At 38.0% G+C, this 17664-nt stretch overlaps 1 protein-coding gene across 1 annotated transcript in view; it reads left to right on the top strand.

The window, feature by feature from the left end:
* ADCY2 (adenylate cyclase 2) overlaps nt 1-17664 on the top strand; it is a 204549-nt gene that overhangs the window by 176518 nt on the left and 10367 nt on the right. Inside the window, exons 17-20 of the mRNA XM_063163008.1 lie at nt 3096-3215; nt 6887-7071; nt 8568-8652; nt 14300-14458. Coding sequence (XP_063019078.1) covers nt 3096-3215; nt 6887-7071; nt 8568-8652; nt 14300-14458 — 549 coding nt within the window. The remainder of the gene's footprint in view (nt 1-3095; nt 3216-6886; nt 7072-8567; nt 8653-14299; nt 14459-17664) is intronic.

The following is a 17664-nucleotide window of genomic DNA, read 5'->3' as shown; positions in this document are numbered from 1 at the left end:
TTGTGTCCAGACAGCTCTTGAACATCTCCAGTGAGGGAGACTCCACAGCCTCTCTGGGCAATGTGGAAGTGTGTGACAGGAGACAGAGAGCTGTGAGTGGAAACAGATGACTGTCAAAAAACTATTTTGACACTGTAATAGGTCACCTCTCTGGCATCACACCTCCGCTTCAGCCAGCAAGAGCAGCCTGCCTGTCAGATACTGTGAGCTGCCTGCACAAATGGGCTGGGACAAGCAGGGACCACTGCTCAGGTTTGTCCCTGCACAGGAACCTGCAGGGGTCTCTCTCCAGCATGTGCATGGACAGCTTGCAGGGAGCTGCACAGGTGCGCATTGAGTACCTGCATCTCCTTTCAGCAGCGTGTGCCAGCAGGGGAACCTGCATTGCCAGAAGGGGAGTGTGTGCATTTCACCCACACATCCTGTGGGAAGAGGCAGATGTGCATGTAACTCCCTTCATGTGCATGTCATTAGAGCTCTTTGGGATCAGTTATAGAAGGATGTTTCAAAATCTGTAGGTGTTCATTAACATTTTGTAGGGTCTGTTTTCATGGTTTATCGGTTCTATTTCTGGTACTGATCCTCGTCTATAGCAGCGTAGGGTATTTCCCCAAGGGGAAAAGATTCAAAGGATTCCACACTCATCCTGACTTTGTAGTTCACTGATGGCAGGTTAATTATATGCAGTTTCACATACACAGTTGTGTTGGCAAAGCAAGGGAACCCAAAAGTGCAACTGCAGAAACACAGGTGAGTGCCAGCTTGGTGTTGGTAGTAGGTGGCGTATTGATAACCTTTGCAAATCCACAACCTTGGACTTCTTTTGAAGGGGAGTTAAGAGAGAGAATGGCTTCAGACTCTTCTCTGCAGAGCTATAAAACATATTAAAGGGCTCTCAGCACAGGTGGTGACATGGGAGGTTGGATAGTCTTTAGAAAGACAAAAGGAGTCACTGTGCATGAACAGCGCTGACTGCTGCCAAGGGGGATTGTGGGTCTCCATCCTTGGAAGTTTCCAAGACCTGGCTGTCCAGAACTGTGACTGAATGACTGACCAGATCTAACATTAGTAAATCAATAAACCATTTTGACCCACGTTTAGTTGCTGTGAGTTGAGCAGTTCAGGTTTCCTCTGTAACAGTGTTTAAAGACAGAAATGGAGAAAGAATTTGGAGGTGGGTTACTCAGTGACTACCTGCAGGGAACAGGGTGTGACAGGGAGGTGACCTCTGGAGCTCTACTCTGGTCAACCATGAGTGGATTTTCATATTTAGTGTATAAGAGAGACTATGAAACTAATAAATTAGGGTGACAGTCGGTGTTTGTGAGGAAAGGCTTGGATTTTAGAAAGGAAAAAGTCAGGTATGGATTTGAGAAAATAAAAAGAACTAGGATGAAATTTAGTAGTAAAAAGGTCAAGATTATAGTTGGTCTGACAGATTAGTGACAAGAAATTCTGATACATATTGGAAGCTCATCACATGGACAGGCAATGAGTTCAGGATTTTAATTAATTAGGTGGGTTTAATGTCAACTCAGCTGAATCACAATAACCATCCATGTGACTGCTTTTAACTCATGGTAAGTATGAACTGCATTTTCCTAGGTGAGTCCCAATGAAGGAAGGCTACTTCACATTTGCTGAGCATGGTGTTAATAGCTGGGGTGATGTCCATGTGCAGAATGTGTTAAGCTGTCTGAGCTCCAGCTGCATGAGGTACAGTGAGCTTTTAAGGTTTTGTAGCTGTGAGCAAAGGAGCATTGTTCTGGATATATAAATACAGTTTTTATATTCAATTTATTCAATACATATAAATACCTCAAAGGCAGATGTCAAGAGGATGGTGCCAGGCTCTCTTCAGTGGTGTCCAGCAACAGTATGAGGAGCAATGGCCATAAAATAAAACACAACAAGTTTCACCTCAACATGAAGAATAACTTTACATTGAGGGAGGAGAAGGCTGCCCAGGGAGGTTGTGGACTCTCCCTGTCTGGAGTCATTCAAAACCCACCTGGACACGTTTATGTGTAACCTGATCTAGGTGACTGTGTCATGGCAGGGCGTTGGACTGGATGATCTCCAGAAGTCCCTTCCAACCCTAAAAATTCAGTGACTCTAGGATGTATGAGAATATATTTTCTGCAGAATTTGTATTAGTGCTATTGCATGACTCACTGATAAAATCTGGGAAGTGTGTTGGCAGTTTTGGTCACCCAGAAGGTTGAATTGAAAGAAATATGTACAGAGGGTGACTACCAGACTAACTGGGGGAATGAAGAGCTTGTTTTCAGGAAAGAAACAAGAAAAAACATAGATTGATGAGCACAATGAAGCCTGAGATTACACTAAATATTAGGACTTTAAATACTAGGGAGAGGAAGAAGCTATGTGAAAACTAAAGGATGAGATTATGACAAGAAGAAAGACAAGCAAACTGGCCATGAATAGTGACTAAATGTAGAAACAGCTTAAATATTGAGATTCAAACTACTGGAATAAATGTAGTCACCAAAATCTAAATTGTTAAGAAGGTACTGGATCACTGCATCAAGGAGGTCTGTATGATGTTGGTTTCCTGTGTGATTGCTGGCTGAATTTGATGCCCCAAGATATAACTGGATCCACTTTTCAGTTTCAATTCCATCAGTTCCGATATTAATGTCAGCATTATGATGTTATTGTATCAACTTCAGTAATGGCTCCATATTCTTTCTGTAATTCTTCCTTTGTTTAAATAGGACATTCCGTTGAGGTAAATCCAGGAATTATTAATATTGAGTTTATTTCTTCAATGTCTCTTGGGTGTGCGAGCTTCTGATATATGAAAGTAATACAACAAAGAGCTTTTGTCTTTTATTCAAGTAGAAAGTGTCAGATGAAGGTTAGCACACTTATTTTTGTTTGAGAATGTAGGAACGAGTAATCATGGTATGTCATCTTCCTTTTCCTATTTCAAATTAAAATACAAAAGTAGTGAAATACTAAAGTTAAATGGTTACATGTAAAGCTTTCTCTGCTTCCCCATTTGTCTGTTCTCTATTTTGACCTTAAACAGCTGTCATGCTAATGGATTATATGTTGATTTTTTTTTCTAGTTTTTCCTGGATAATTCTGTGATAGCTTTTCCCTCAGTTCTTAATTCATCAAATGCAAGTTTTCTTAATTCAAGTAATCAGACACGGTGGTGTATACAAAATAACTGTTTTTTCCTACCGGTAAGTTCATTTCACATTTCTTTGTTTGTTACAACAATTACACTAAATTGACTGTTACCAGATCTGCTTGAAGTTAAACACCCACCCATTTTTGAGACTGCAGTAAAACTTGATTTATTTTTTTTTTAATCAGCTGCAACTGCATTTGAAGTAAGTGGGAAGTTAAATGAGATTAGCACTTCTGAAAATAGAGGTTTTAATGAATGTCAGATTAGAAAAGCAGGAAACAGTGTAATAACAAGGAATCTTAATTCACCCATGCTAACACGTTTCGAAATATCAAGATAACACACAGCATCTGCAAAACAGACTGTGCAGTGAAAGCCAGGTTAGTCCGCAGGCAGGTTTCCCATGGTGGGAATATTTTCAGGTGGCTGACCTGAAAATATTCACCGTTTTCATCAAATGTGAAATTGTCACACTTCAGTCATTGCATATTTTGGGAAAGCTGGTGTGAGAGGGGTGGAAATAAAACTCTCATGTGCCACTATATAAACTTCTTAAGAGACCTGAACTGATCTGAAGGGTATGTCTCAGTGTGAACAAAAGCACAATGGCACATGCAAGAGGAGGGGGAAGGACATTGCTGCAAAAAAGCGGGACCTGTGTCCTAGAGAGCACTGATTCCTTAAAGTATTACAAAAGACCTGCAGCTGAAAATGTCAAGCCATATATTGTGTCAAAATATATGGGTTTGGGTGAAGAAGCTGGTGGCAGCAGGAGGAAAAGGAAGTTTATTTCGTCTCTGTGGTGAAATAATTACCAAAATGGTGTGTTCTGATTTCAGAATTTATAGCTTTTAAAGTATTAAAACAAATTCTTTCATCTATGAAAATTTGACTTTGATAGATTTGCATAAAAATTATGTTAAAATTTCACTTCTGACATTAATAAATGAAAATTAAAGTTAGCTAAAGATTTTAAAACTTTAAAACATCTCTCAAATAAGCATTGTTTTCATTACCAGACACTGCAAACATTTTAGCTGGAAAAAGCTTTAAATTCCTTTTGAGTTACCACTTTTAATTTTTTTTCTTTAATCTGGGATTAAAATTTCTCTCTTTTCACTCTAGAAGATATTGAATACTTAGGCTGACAAATGTTTGTTTCCTTAAATTAAAAATTTGTTATTTTGAATCTGTGTGTTAGTTTTAAACTTTGCTCATATCAATAAACTTTATGTGATTTATGATAGTAAACCTGACATCTATTGACTATGTCATCTAAAATGTGTGCATAAGAGCTTTGGAAATTACTTTAGCCCCAATTGATTTAAGTTCATTTTGAAGCAAAGCAATTTATTTGCCTCCTTCTCTACCCCCCTAAATAACTTTTTTGATTAGTTTAGCTTACTTTTTAAAAAGACTTAGCAAAGATTCCTCAGTAAATTATAGCAACATTTTTATGTTTAGTTTAGTTTAGTTTTGCTATGATGCTTCTGTAGGTTCTGTGTAATAGAAGCTGACATGTATATCTGCTCCTGGGACAAAATACAGTCCTGTATTAGTGCTGCCACCTCCACATGTTAAATAAATAGAAGTTATAATACTGGCATCTAAAAGATGAAGTTTTGGAATATATTTTATTTGACTAGGAATTTTTTTTACAAAATTACTTTGTCCTCAAGTAATTTGACAAATTTACTCTATAGACATATGGGAGTCCAATTCCTTCTTACTTCAGTGAAGATCTTTATACCTATAGAACTGCAGGTCTTATATTTTAAGAGAAGAGACCAAATGCATTGTGCTGGTTCCTTATTGTGTACTACCCTGGTGCAAGACACCAGACCTGTGATCTCAGTAAGAAAATCAGATTCTGTAAGGCATTGGTTAAAATACCTTTGTTAGCTAGCGCAAGAAAGAAAAAGAGAATATATATGGGCTTATGCCCCTTTAGATGCTGAGAATCTTGATTTATACGGCATGAGGTGCAGATTCTGTCTGTGGAGAGGTTACCCAGGATTTTCCTCTTTTGAGCTGTTGGAGTATTTTCTTAAAAGGGAACATTTCTATTCACTGCTTCAGCTGTCAGACCAAAGGCCCCCAGGAGAACTTGCTGCTGCAGTGTTGGATAAAGCCAAGGCATCCTGTTGGTGGCAGGTGGGAGCTGCCTGCAGGCTCCTGGGTTGTGACAGGTTGGCTGAGCTGGCTGAGGTCATCCTGGGGCTGGGGGTGCCCTAAGCAGAGCAGGGCACTGCACCTGCTGGCTTCACTGCTCTGTGGATTGCCAGGCTCTCCACATCTGCTTGTGTCTAACTGAAACACCGCACTGCAGTGCAAGGTCTGCATTCTGAAACGTGTGGCTGTGCCACTCTTCTCTAATTCATCCTTGTCTGAAATCTTCAATCTATTCTATGTATTTGTATGAAACACTGTCAGAGACTGTTCCACTTGAAAATTTCTGGGTCTTTGTCAAACAGTATTCAGTTATGGGTTCAAGACTGCCTCTCCTTGTTACTTTTTGGAAAACTGATTTCAACACTGGAATGCCATACTGATTCAACAAAAGAATACTGCTATTTTTATGTAACCATGAATTTGGAGGGTGACCTCCTCTGAAATGCAGCTAACAGAGAGGTTTTATTTTTTTTTCATGATTCTGAACAATAGTTCTATCTATTTCTTATTTCAACCAGATCTTTGAGCAAATTACAGTAGCAGCAAAGATTGAGATGGCAGATACATTCTGTCTGATGGCTGCTGTGAAAATTATCCTTCTTAGTGATCCTCCAAAATTAGTATACAGTGATTCAGGTTCTGTCAAAATTGCTGCCATCAACAAGTCAACAGTAGTCCGAAAATAGCATGACTAGAAATAGAATGCTTTGTAGTTTCAGAAAAGAAACTTCCTTGCAAGGTGCAGGACTGTAATTTTCAGGAAGCATTTCTGGCAAAGGGGTTGCATATTAAAGACTAAGATAATGATTCTAGAGATGATTCCTGTTTTAGCATTAATTCTGATGCTGTAATCAATTGCCAGGAGATATTAGAAGAAAATATTTTTCCAGAAATTTAACTTCAACTATACATATTTTTGTTGATATATATGACATAGGAAAGAAAAGGCTTTTTTTTTTTAACAATTGAATGTGTTTTTATATTACTCCACAGCATTTGAGAGAAGGATTTTTTATATTTGTATTATGCATAGGCCCTGTTAATAGCTTTGTATTTTTCCTATCCTGTCTGTTTATAAAATTGCCTATCTGTGAGATTCATAACTGTGTTCTGCATCAGTTTACAACAGCTGCAAATGTAGGCAATGAAATTATTGCTTCAGGCCTTTAGACATTTTTACCTTGACCCAAATGCAAGCAAGACATTCAGGGTAATCCTGGGACTCAAGCATGAATGAAAATTTTACAGTGGAACAGGAGTAAATCTTATGTCACTCTGCTGGCAACAGACTCTTACATTAGATTTCAACACCAGCAGTGGTATCCCACAAATGTAGATGAGTAAATCAAAAGTGTCAAAGGGTGAAACTTAGGGAGCATAAATTTATTTTTATTGGCTGTCTATAAACCATAGTGTCCCAGATTGTGATAGATTGCACACTTCAGTGGTCAGTCAATGATTTGTTTTTTAAAGTAGCCTGAGCTTTTTATTATGCATGATTTACTCAAGAGCCAAATTCTAAATATTTTCCATTTGATTTCTCTTTGCCAGTATTTTATATACAGCTGCATATTAGGGCTCATTTCCTGTTCTGTTTTCCTGAGGATAAATTATGAGTTGAAAATGGTAATAATGTTGATTGCATTGGTGGGCTACAATGTTATCCTTCTGCACACTCATGGGCCCATGCTGGATGACTACAGCAAATTTATGTATGCAATGGCACCTCTTAGAAGGTAGGTGGCTAACTCCAGTCTTTCTGAAGTTCAATACTACCCATGGAAGCTCTTAGTCATGGAACACACGTGTTTGGCTGTGTAATCTGAGTCACAATGTAAAATCATTGTCATGGTGCAGCAAATGTTTGATTTAATGTCACACCTCAGAGCATTAGAATGAAAGAAGTCTGGACAAGGCATTTAAATCACACAGTATAGGAAATGGTGTATGGTTTAATTTGAATTTTTGTCACAAAGGGTGTTACAAGAAGTCATTACCAAGTTTGTTAAGGCCTCAGGCTGCACATAATTAAGGCTTTTAGGGCATATTTGCTACAAGCTGAAGAAAATCAGCTTCCCCAGAGCTAGTACATAGTCTGAAATGCTTACAAATAAAGTCTTAGTGATTGAACAAATTAGTAGACGAACAGTATGGATATTTTTTATTTTGTTTTGTTGTGCCTGTGCATTTGTATCTTAAGTTTTTAGTGAGGCTGCTGAAATCTTTGTTACAGCTGATAATATGGAAGACCAAAATTACGACTCCAGTTCTTGTAATTGCTGTGTAAAATAATATTTGGACAGCTGTAATTTCTACCTCGTTTTCAAAACAAAGAGGCGATTCTCTTCTGTGTAGGCCAAGTGTATGGCATATGCCACACCAGAAAATCTGGATATTCAGATTGTAGTTTCAATGTAATTTTTCCTGTGCTGTAACAATTATGGAAAAGGATCTCATTTGAAAATTTGGGGAAAAAAATGTATGTTTTCTTTGCACTTAAATCTAAAGATTAAATGAACAAACCTAAGTCTTTGTTTCCATTTTATTAATGGAAAGAGTATGTGTGTGATGGTATGGAGAACCAGGGAACAGGTTAGATTGAGCTTGTGCTTCTGGCAGCTTTGATTTTGTCAGTCAAGCTCTGCATCTGTTGGCATTTTCCTTCCTAAATCTCTTACCAAGGTTCTTGTTTCAGTGGCATGAGTAGGAGAGTTCTAGTGTGAACTGTTTTCCATTGCTTTTAGTGACTTTTGCCAAAGCAGAGTTTTTAATAAACTCTTTACAAGATCTAGTTTGTGCCTTCTCAGGAGAAAAGATATCTTGGGAGATAGGTGCTTTAGTTTCTTTTTCTGCATATTCATTGGATATGGTCGAGCTCTCCACAATGGAAATAGCGTTATTGCATTAAAAATCTATTTTTATTCTACTTGTATAGAATAAGCCACAAATGCTCTCCATTTGCAAGTAAAAAAGGACATTATTTTTCCTAAATCCTCATCTTATTATTGGAGTTCAAAATGTAGGCACATTTGCAGAGAATATTGTAGAGGTAATTAAATCTACATAATATAAATAATGATATTTTATCAAATATTATATTGTGTAATATTTAAATGTTCTTAGTTTATGTACCAGAAAGTAGTGCATATAAATTGTGGTCTTATTTTTGTGCTTGAAGTAATATTGGTTTAACTTTTGAGCAGCCTGCTTTACTTATGTTTTTATTTTATAGGCCAGGAATACTGAAGGACCTGAAGACAATGGGCTCAATTTCCTTGTTTATATTCTTCATCACATTACTGGTTTTGGGTAGACAGGTAAGACAAACACTTCTCTTCACCTGCGCCAGTGGACACAATGCCAGCTGCCACATGCAGCCTGTCACCTTCTCAAAGAAACACTTTTGTCCTGTTCTTTCCCATAGCCTTGCAGAGGAGTGTCAGGAGCATCTATAACATAATTTTCTTTCTTGCCTTCCAATATGCCCTTAAAACTCACCAGTAGCTAACACTGACACTATGCTGATAGTGTACTGTGACTATTGCTTCTCATTCTGACCAATAGTGGCTCGTAGCTTCCTGCCTTGTTCCCATCTGTCTGCATCCATCTGCTGTCTCCCTGGTTGCTCAATTGCAAGCTATTTTCTTCACAGTTATTACAATTTGGTGCAGACACAGAAACAATGCAGCGTGCACACAGAAGTGTGCCACATGCTGAGGCCATGGTTGGACTAAAACTGTGACCCAACAGGAAACTACTCTTTTTATGACCCAGTTGTGCTTTTCCAGAACAAATGTGATGTCAGTGGTCTTACCCTGTACTAAGCTGAGGGAAGATGCAAGGGCAGTTCTTTCTCTAAATCCTCAGGCTCGTACAGGATTCATGGCTAAAAGATGCAATTCCAGCCCGTTGTGCCAGAACAATGCAGTGCACAAGACAGGGCTCTGAAACTGAAAAGGCAATCCATGTGAGATCTCATGAACAGCCTGAGCCGTCACAGACTGCAGCCTTGGAAAGGCCTTTATCCCAGACTGTCCTTAAATCATTCATTTACATTATAACTCCTCAAAAGTTAATGACTGTCATTTAAATTGCCATGCAGGCCCTGCGGGTTACTACACAAAAATTCTTATCTGGCAGTTTCTGCAGTATTTATTGTAGTGGGGAACATCCTTCTTGATTTAGAAATAACATTCTTCATCTGCCTTGTCAGCAGCAGCACTTAGAGTTTTTTCATTTGATGGTGGTGACAGAGTGGGTCTAGAGCACAGCTACTTTCCCTCAGAAAGAGGGACAAGTTCTTCATCTCATCAGTGGAGAATCTTTAGTCCCTGTCAACCCAAGTCTCAGATGGAGGCAAAGGGTGCAATACCAAGAATAAAGGAGAGAAGGAATATAATCTTCATTGGGAAAAGAAAGATTTCTTTGTGGGTTCAGTCACGTCAGCAAAGAAGTTTGTTCTGCAAGCAGCTACAGGTGTTTTCTGTCACACCAACTAAGAAATGAATGTATAATGGAAAAAGTCTTCATTTTGAGAGCTGTAGGTCCAGGATCCTTGTAATGATAGCACTTATTTGTAACTCTTCACTCTTTTGCCTTTGATTTTTCTAACTTTTTCTCCCTTAAAGAAGAAGGAGAAAAAGGCTTCTGCATTTTCAAATGCTCTCAAGAAAAGTCTAAAATGGAAAATGTTATGAACTAATTTTAATACATACCTGGCATAAGAGCTGCCATTTAAAGTTACTGTTGGTGATATTGATTGGTAGCAAATGCTTGAAAAAAGAATAGAGGAGGAAATCAACCTGCATAGTGTGACCTATTCACGGACATATACTTCCCACCTTCTGCCAGTTAGTATTTCTGTGGCTGTGTTTAATAGCTATTGGCCGTTCTGTTTTCTGTTTCACTGTCTGATCTCTTTTTAACACATTTTATCTTGCTGGTGTTCCCAACACTGATAATGAATTTCACAGTTTGATAAAAATTCATGGGACAGTGTCTGTCTTTCTATTTTTAGAATTTCTCTTTTCTACTTTTATTGAGTGGCACTTGTAGGATGCTGTTGAGCCATCTTGGCAGTGTCAACAAAGTCAAATTCTTCCTTACCCTTCTTCCACAGAGGGTAATATGCAAGTAATTTCTCTGTTAATTATTGCATTTTTTGCAGATAATACATATTTTTTCTTTTTTTGATATCTGATTATTTAAAAAATGCTAAAGATAATAGCACTGATGAAAAGGACAGCCTTTCTACTTCCCTTCAGCTGCCATTGGTGCTCCTCTGTCCCCAGGATGAGTAACCAAACGTTCATCCAAACAAAAAGTGGAGGCTCTCCTGCAAGCCTAGCTCTGTGAGCCTGCTCACCACTGGCCATAGAGATGCCTCTCCTGAATCAAAAGCAGCAGGGGATCAGTGCCTCTTGTTCAGTGGGGATGAAGAGAGGAAGAGTTAGTATGTCATTACATGGCTTATGACCCTACCTAATTCCTGTAGCTGCACAGCTAGCATCACCACTGCAAGAAGCAGACCTTCCCTCTGCTGCTCATTCCTATCCTTTTGTCTCCTCATTTGTACTGGCCCAGCTCACTGTGTAGATGTATAGTGCATCAAAATAGAGAAATGGTCAGGATTAAAAATTAATCCTGCAGAAGTGGTTGCTTTTGAGGCAGATCTATTTTCAAGATTTATGGTGTGGCTACAGCAATGCTTGTGCTGGAAGAATGGCAGTGAACAGACAAAAGTGAGGTGGAAAAAGCAGAACTGGGGTTTTTTTTGATGGCCCTGCCAGCATAGGTGAGAACCATTTCCTGACACTGAGATGAAGTGACTCATTTCACCCTGCATACCGATCCCGAGAGTTACTTGATAATGGGCTGGCAACAGGCAGACAGTGTGCTGAGAATGGTGATTCTTCCACCCTTCCCAGGAGAATCCAGATTGGTGTGGGCTTGACTGTGTAAGGAGAGTGCTCACTTTTAAACACGGTTGAGCACTAAATCTCTCTTATGATCTGTTTTGAATCCAGTATTGACATAGCCTGTGAATTCCTTTCTCAACAGTACCTAAAATATTATGTGTCCCGTTCCTTTGTAGGCTGGCTGTATAGTTTTTCATGATTGATTATATTGTACTTATCCACACTGAATTTCATTGGTAGTTTTACTGCTGAGGTGCTTGTGGCAGTTTCTCAGAGCTGTAAAAACTGTTTCTTTGTTGTCTCTCTTCTGTTTTTTAGCAAGCTTTTATTTTGCGAGAAAATTCTTCTCTTTTTGAACAAAGTAGTCTCTTCAAGAGTCTCTTCTGAAAGAATTCAATGAAAACTTATTTCAAATTTCACTGCTAGTCACATGACCATTTACTTCTTTGTAGTAGATAGAGGCATGTTTACAGTATGTCAACTCATCCACTTGTATCAGCATTAGCCACTAAGTCTGAATAGCTCTTTTCCTTAGCATTTACTGGCTTTTTTTACAAGGTACCTTGCTCTACTGTTCCTGCTACTTTTCCAAAGACTTGCCTTATATCCCTACCCTTTGTCAGTTCTCTAACACTCTGTCTGTCTTGACTGATCAGGATAAGTTTCATATCATGCAAACAAACCAACACAAAAACCACCACCACCACAATTGAAAATAAGTTAATAAGCTGGTGCTCTTCTCTTTTTGTAATATGATATGCTGACTTTTCTAATGTCAAAGCAAATTGTAGAATACATTCTGATTTTTCTTTTCTGATCTCTAAGTTCTCTTTGCCCTTTTTTGGAGCAGCCTAAATTTAATCCAGTAAAGAGTAAGGTAGTAAATAAATTATCTTTTTTATACTAGCTTTTGAAGAAGAAACATATTTTTGAAAACTTCACTTAGCTACCACCTTTTCTTTTCACTACAAAGTTGGTACAATCTATGGATATTTAATTTCAGCAGGCATCCATGTTACTTTTGTCAATTTATGCCCAAGGATTTTGACGTCCCAACGTTTTACTGGATTTTTCCTGCATGAATACCATTTGTGGCATTTGAATTTACCATCTATGTGTATTTATATTTATACTAATCCAAGTTCTTGGATGTATAAATATCTAACATATATATAAAAAGATATTCTCAAAAAGTGACTGCATGTATTTTGCGTGCTGTGGATGGTTCTGAAAAAAAATCTCTATTCATGATCTCAAGCTTTATAGGACTGATAATTGCCATTTAATACAGGCTTAATGACAAGGCAATAATAAAATCCTATTCCCAAATTCCTGCAGAAATCTGTTTTCAGGTTCTCTGTACATTTATGATTGTCTATACAAGTGTTTAAGTCTCTGCCCACTCTTATTTTGCTAATAGTTTGCAAATACCCTTTAGTAAAATATAATTATTTCAAATATCCAGCTTGTTTGTTTATTTGACATTCAAAGTCCAGATTTCTGCAATGCAGCATGATCCATTCTAAGATGTCAAGACCCCTTTTACTTTCAGAAGAATGTCACCCTTGAGTCAGAATAGCCAGAATATTTCTTTTGGGGTGCATTTAAGTTCTGCATTCTGTCCTTAGTAGTATCGATATCAGCACAAAGAGAGTATGTTAATAGTGATTTCATGTGATGGATGTTCTCTTTCAGTTTTGTAATTAAATGTTTAAATAGTACCTGGCCCTTATCAACCAATTCAAAGGAGACTTGAGTATATTTCTCTCTATACATTTAAGCGGAGGAATCATTTTCCTCTTACTGTTTTTTCATCCTGCAGGTATTTTGCAGATACAGTTTTCCTCCATCAGTTTTTTTTTTCTTTCATTGCCTTTTAAAAGCTTGCCAAATCATTTTAATACCATCTAATTTTAACTTTCTACTCTTATCTTTGGCTGTGATCTCAGCAGAATTCCTATGAATCATTTTGAGCTGTTACAGCCACTGTCCAGTCAGAAGGACTACTCTCATTTTTTATGTCAATGCTTACTGACTGCTAATACCAGTAGCTAGCACTTTTAAGTTTTTCTGTAATAAGATTGCCATCATAATCATATTCTCCTGGTTAATGACATAGTCTTCATTGACATTGCCTGATAGTGTTAAACCACTAAGACTACATTGAAACAACTCTTGATTTTATCAGGTCAAATGAGATAGGCCAGAGGAGGCTTTACTGTGGAAATAATGCCTTAGAATTCATGACAACACCCTGAAAATATTGAAAGGAAGTGGAGAGAGCTCTGCAAAAGTGCAGTTTTATTTATTTTCCACCACCTTTCTAGTGAAATTGGATCCCAAAACATACTGATGCTCCAAGGATGTTGTGTGTTTTCATATAGTTCCAGGTATTGTTATAGTTACTGGAAAGCTACTATGAAAATTCTGGAACAAAAAGAAAAGCAGGATAAAGTATTACAGAAAGGAGTGTAAAAGTAAGCAACCAACCAAAAAGAAGAGCAACTAACAAAACCAAAATTAAACTGAGTTGGCCCAGCTGACTGGGCCATTTTTTATAGTCTGATCATGATTTGATATACTGAATGTAAATCATATCAATAGGCTGTTGTCTTTTCACCAGGCTGGTTGCATGGCATAAGTTCAAGTTAGTAAAACCAGGGTCTTCCTAAAATGCCCATTATTGTAAGTGAAATTCTGCACTTACAAAATAATACTAAGTTGCAAAACTATACATTGTTTCCATTACAGTGTTTGATTTCTGTAAGAAATTTCTACTCAAGTTTAAGAGCAGATAAATAAATCTTCCATTGCTTAAGGCACCTTGCAACTTTTCTTTTTTTCTCATGGGCCTTTTTGCTGGATTTGATAAAATGTATGTCACAAAATGTATGCTTGGGGTGTGACTTCTGTGGGACCTGGAATTATATTTGAGTGGCTAAATAATTGTAGGGGTTGTGTACTGTGCTTATTTTGTCTCTTAAACCTGTACTCCAGCAGGACAAGATGCCTATTGTTTCTTTACTTCTGTGTCCTCTTGTAACAGAATGAATATTACTGTAGGTTAGACTTCCTGTGGAAGAACAAGTTCAAAAAAGAGCGGGAGGAGATTGAAACCATGGAGAACCTAAATCGGGTGCTTCTGGAGAATGTGCTTCCAGCCCACGTAGCTGAACACTTCTTGGCAAGGAACCTGAAGAATGAGGTCAGCTGTCTCTGTATATCCTCTACTCTATAAGAGAGCAGTGCGCCCTGGAAATACCACTTAATGCTCTTTTGAACAGTAGGTCCTTACAGCGAAAATATAAATTTACAGACACTTTCATTTCCCCTTTCCTTCCTATAAGGTTTGCTTTACAGCACGGAATGCACCATAAAACCTTGAAATAAAAAGGTGAAATTTTCCTAAGTGGCAATGCACTTTGCCTTTTGAAGGATGGTAAAAATAGGTGAGGAGGAGGAGGAACACAATGGCCGAATCAACATGGGTTTAATTTTAAATCATATGCATTCAGATACTTTTTTCCTCCATGATCAGAGTGGAGTTGCAACCAGGTTCTGAATTTTCTTCTGTTCACTGGAGAGCTTGTTTATTGCAGTGAAAATTAACTTTTTCCCCGAAATAGTGGCTATGTTAATTCTGGCAAGATGTTCTGAACACTGAATTACCTGTTTATTTACTGTTTAATGGACCTAATCCCCTAATCCAAGCACCAGAAAAGTCACCCAAAAGATCCGTCTTTACTTTTCGGGAAATTGGATCTGCTCCTAATATTCCTTTACAGTAATAATAAAGAAAAAATATATATACAAAAATCTATTTCGAGAGAGTAGCAGCTATAGAGATCTTAAATGTAAGATTTTTAATTACTTGTGCTTGCCAAATAATTGTTTCAAAAAAGACAAAAGAGGGCAGATTTAAGGATTTATTTTTGATCTTCTGAGCAAAAAAGGACAACATCTTCCTTTTCACCATGGTTTGCATTAAGCAGCACTAATCAGGACTGCGTTTCAACACTTTAGTATTCCCTGCAAATATTCATTTGGTAGCTAACAAAAATTGCTGTGGGGTTCCTTTGAATGCAATGAAGATTTTGGCTAGAAGCCAAGTTGACTCCGCTCCAGTTCTCAGTTAAGGCATTAAACACAGCAAACCATCAGGAGATTGCTTTCTTGATTATGTGCTACTCCACCTCAGCTTCCCAGCAGAGCAACACCATCTGCTTACCTCTGTATCAGCTACCAGATTTATCTTGTCACCCCTCAAGATTCTTAGGTTGGAATGAGTTTACTTAATTCAATGAAGCACAGAAATTGTAGAGTGCTGAGCTCCCCAACTCATCATGTCAGGTGAAGTAAAAAGGATTTGACATGATTTTAATGACATCCATTGAAAAAATCCCAAAAAACGAACTCAAGTTTTTCCTTGTTTTGTTTCTTTCAAGAGTTTTCAAAGGAAGGCCATTTCAAATCTCTGGAAGTATTCAGGAATATAAGTATCTGTCATGACTTTAGATTTGTTTCAATATCAGCAAGGTTCTGTATGTAGATACAGATGTTAGGGCAGATTAGGCCTTTGTTTTCTCGGTGTGGATATCTTAAGTCAACAGATATGACATTGAAATCTGTCCACATTTTCCTTAGCTGCAAACATTCAAGTCGGTATGGTTTTATGTTTGTTCTTTTCTGTTTAAAATCGATTCTGAGATTAAGAAAATGGATGAATATTCTATTTCCAAATACTACTTCCCTTAGTATTTTATGCATGCAGGTGTATATGGAGATAAGGGAAAACAAATGCTGCTGAAAAGCAGGCAGGAGAAATGAAAAGGGAAAAAGTGAGTGGATAAATGCTAACAGTTGCACAGTAGTTTCAAATGACCAACATCTTTTTATAATAAGATATATATATTGACTAATGCTAATAGGCCAAAAGCAAAGGTCCTTCAGAGCAAATAATAAAGGTTTGTTTGCTTTACCAGAACCTCCAGAGCTGGGTTTCTGCTTTATAGTCTGCATGCTGGAGACAGGTTATTTTCCAAGACAGGTTATTTTCCAATTGAAAAGCAGGCTCAAATCTAAAATGAAAAGCAGGAAACAGGGTCAGGATTAAATATATCTGCATCTGGCTTTTGCAGCTTTCTCCTTAATGCTTTTATCCTTCAGATTCCCTATTAGTAAAAAATGCTTGGGAACTTTTGTGCTGAAAGCTAACTGGCAAGCCCATCTCTGAGCAAGAGGAATCGTGCTTTATTAGCTACAGGATGGAGCTAGCACTTTACTTAGGGCAAAAATTCTGCCCCAGAGAAGCTGCCCGCCATACCCTTCCAAGGGATAAAATTGGACTGGTTTGCCTTCCCTATCCCAGGAGATCTTGAGGCATTGGAGATGAGGGGACAGTAAAAGGAACATACTTGCAGAATTTCAGATGGTATTAAAGAGGAAAAAGAAAAGGATTGAATGTAAAAGACAGGATGATTTTATTTTTGTAAAAATAAGAAAAGCTATTCCTTCCTAGAATAGTATTGCACTTAATTTTCTAACTACATATTTTGGAGAGTACTGTTTCAAGAGAAGAACTCTCAGGAAAATTAAGGCACTCAATTGTAACATTCTTTATTATTATGATCAAAATAAACTAGATAGGGATGACTCCTTGAAATTCTCTGAAATTTATTGTGATAGTCACAATTACTAGTTATCTGGTTATAAATAGTGCCACTTGTTGTTGTTCCATGATGGTGGTATGTAATTGAGCATTCATTAGTGGAGATGAATTATTAGAGAGGAAGGAGGACAAATGGGTCGCTGTAATTGAAATGAAGTTACAGTGAAGATGACCTGAGGAAATAGAAGTAAAGCTGAGTTAACCATGGAATGTAGTCTCTGTACCTTGCTAAGGAAATACCCCATGTGACCATGCAGGAGCCACTGTGGCAGTCACAACTGCAGCACCCAAGAAGGGACCGAATTCCCTTCACAGTGGGCAGCTCCAGTGAGCCAACAGGTGCCCTGCTGGACTCCCCACACACTCACAGTCAGACCAGATTTCCTTACTGGCTTGACCCTTGGGTTTCCCACAGGAGAGTCTCAAAAATCTGGATTTAATCATGGTGCTACAAAAGAATAACAGCTGGAGCTGTGAATCAATGTATTCCATCCCTACAGCATACAGTTGTGGTGGAGCGTCAGCAATGCTATGGGTATAAAATCCCTAGAAAATACAGGAGGCACAAAAATCTAGTTATAAAAAATTTATCTCCTGCAGCTGCATGTGTTCCTTCCTGTCCATCATTATTTTCATGTTTGCTCAGAAATTTCCTTTACCCCTGTGATGGGATGAAGCAGTCAGCAGTTTTCCCATAGTTCTGTTATTTTTCAGTTATACATCAGCAGTAAAGATCCCCTATG

This window comes from Melospiza melodia, chromosome 1, assembly GCF_035770615.1.
Source record: "Melospiza melodia melodia isolate bMelMel2 chromosome 1, bMelMel2.pri, whole genome shotgun sequence".
NCBI lineage: Eukaryota > Metazoa > Chordata > Aves > Passeriformes > Passerellidae > Melospiza > Melospiza melodia.
This window is presented reverse-complemented; position numbering and strand designations above follow the sequence as displayed.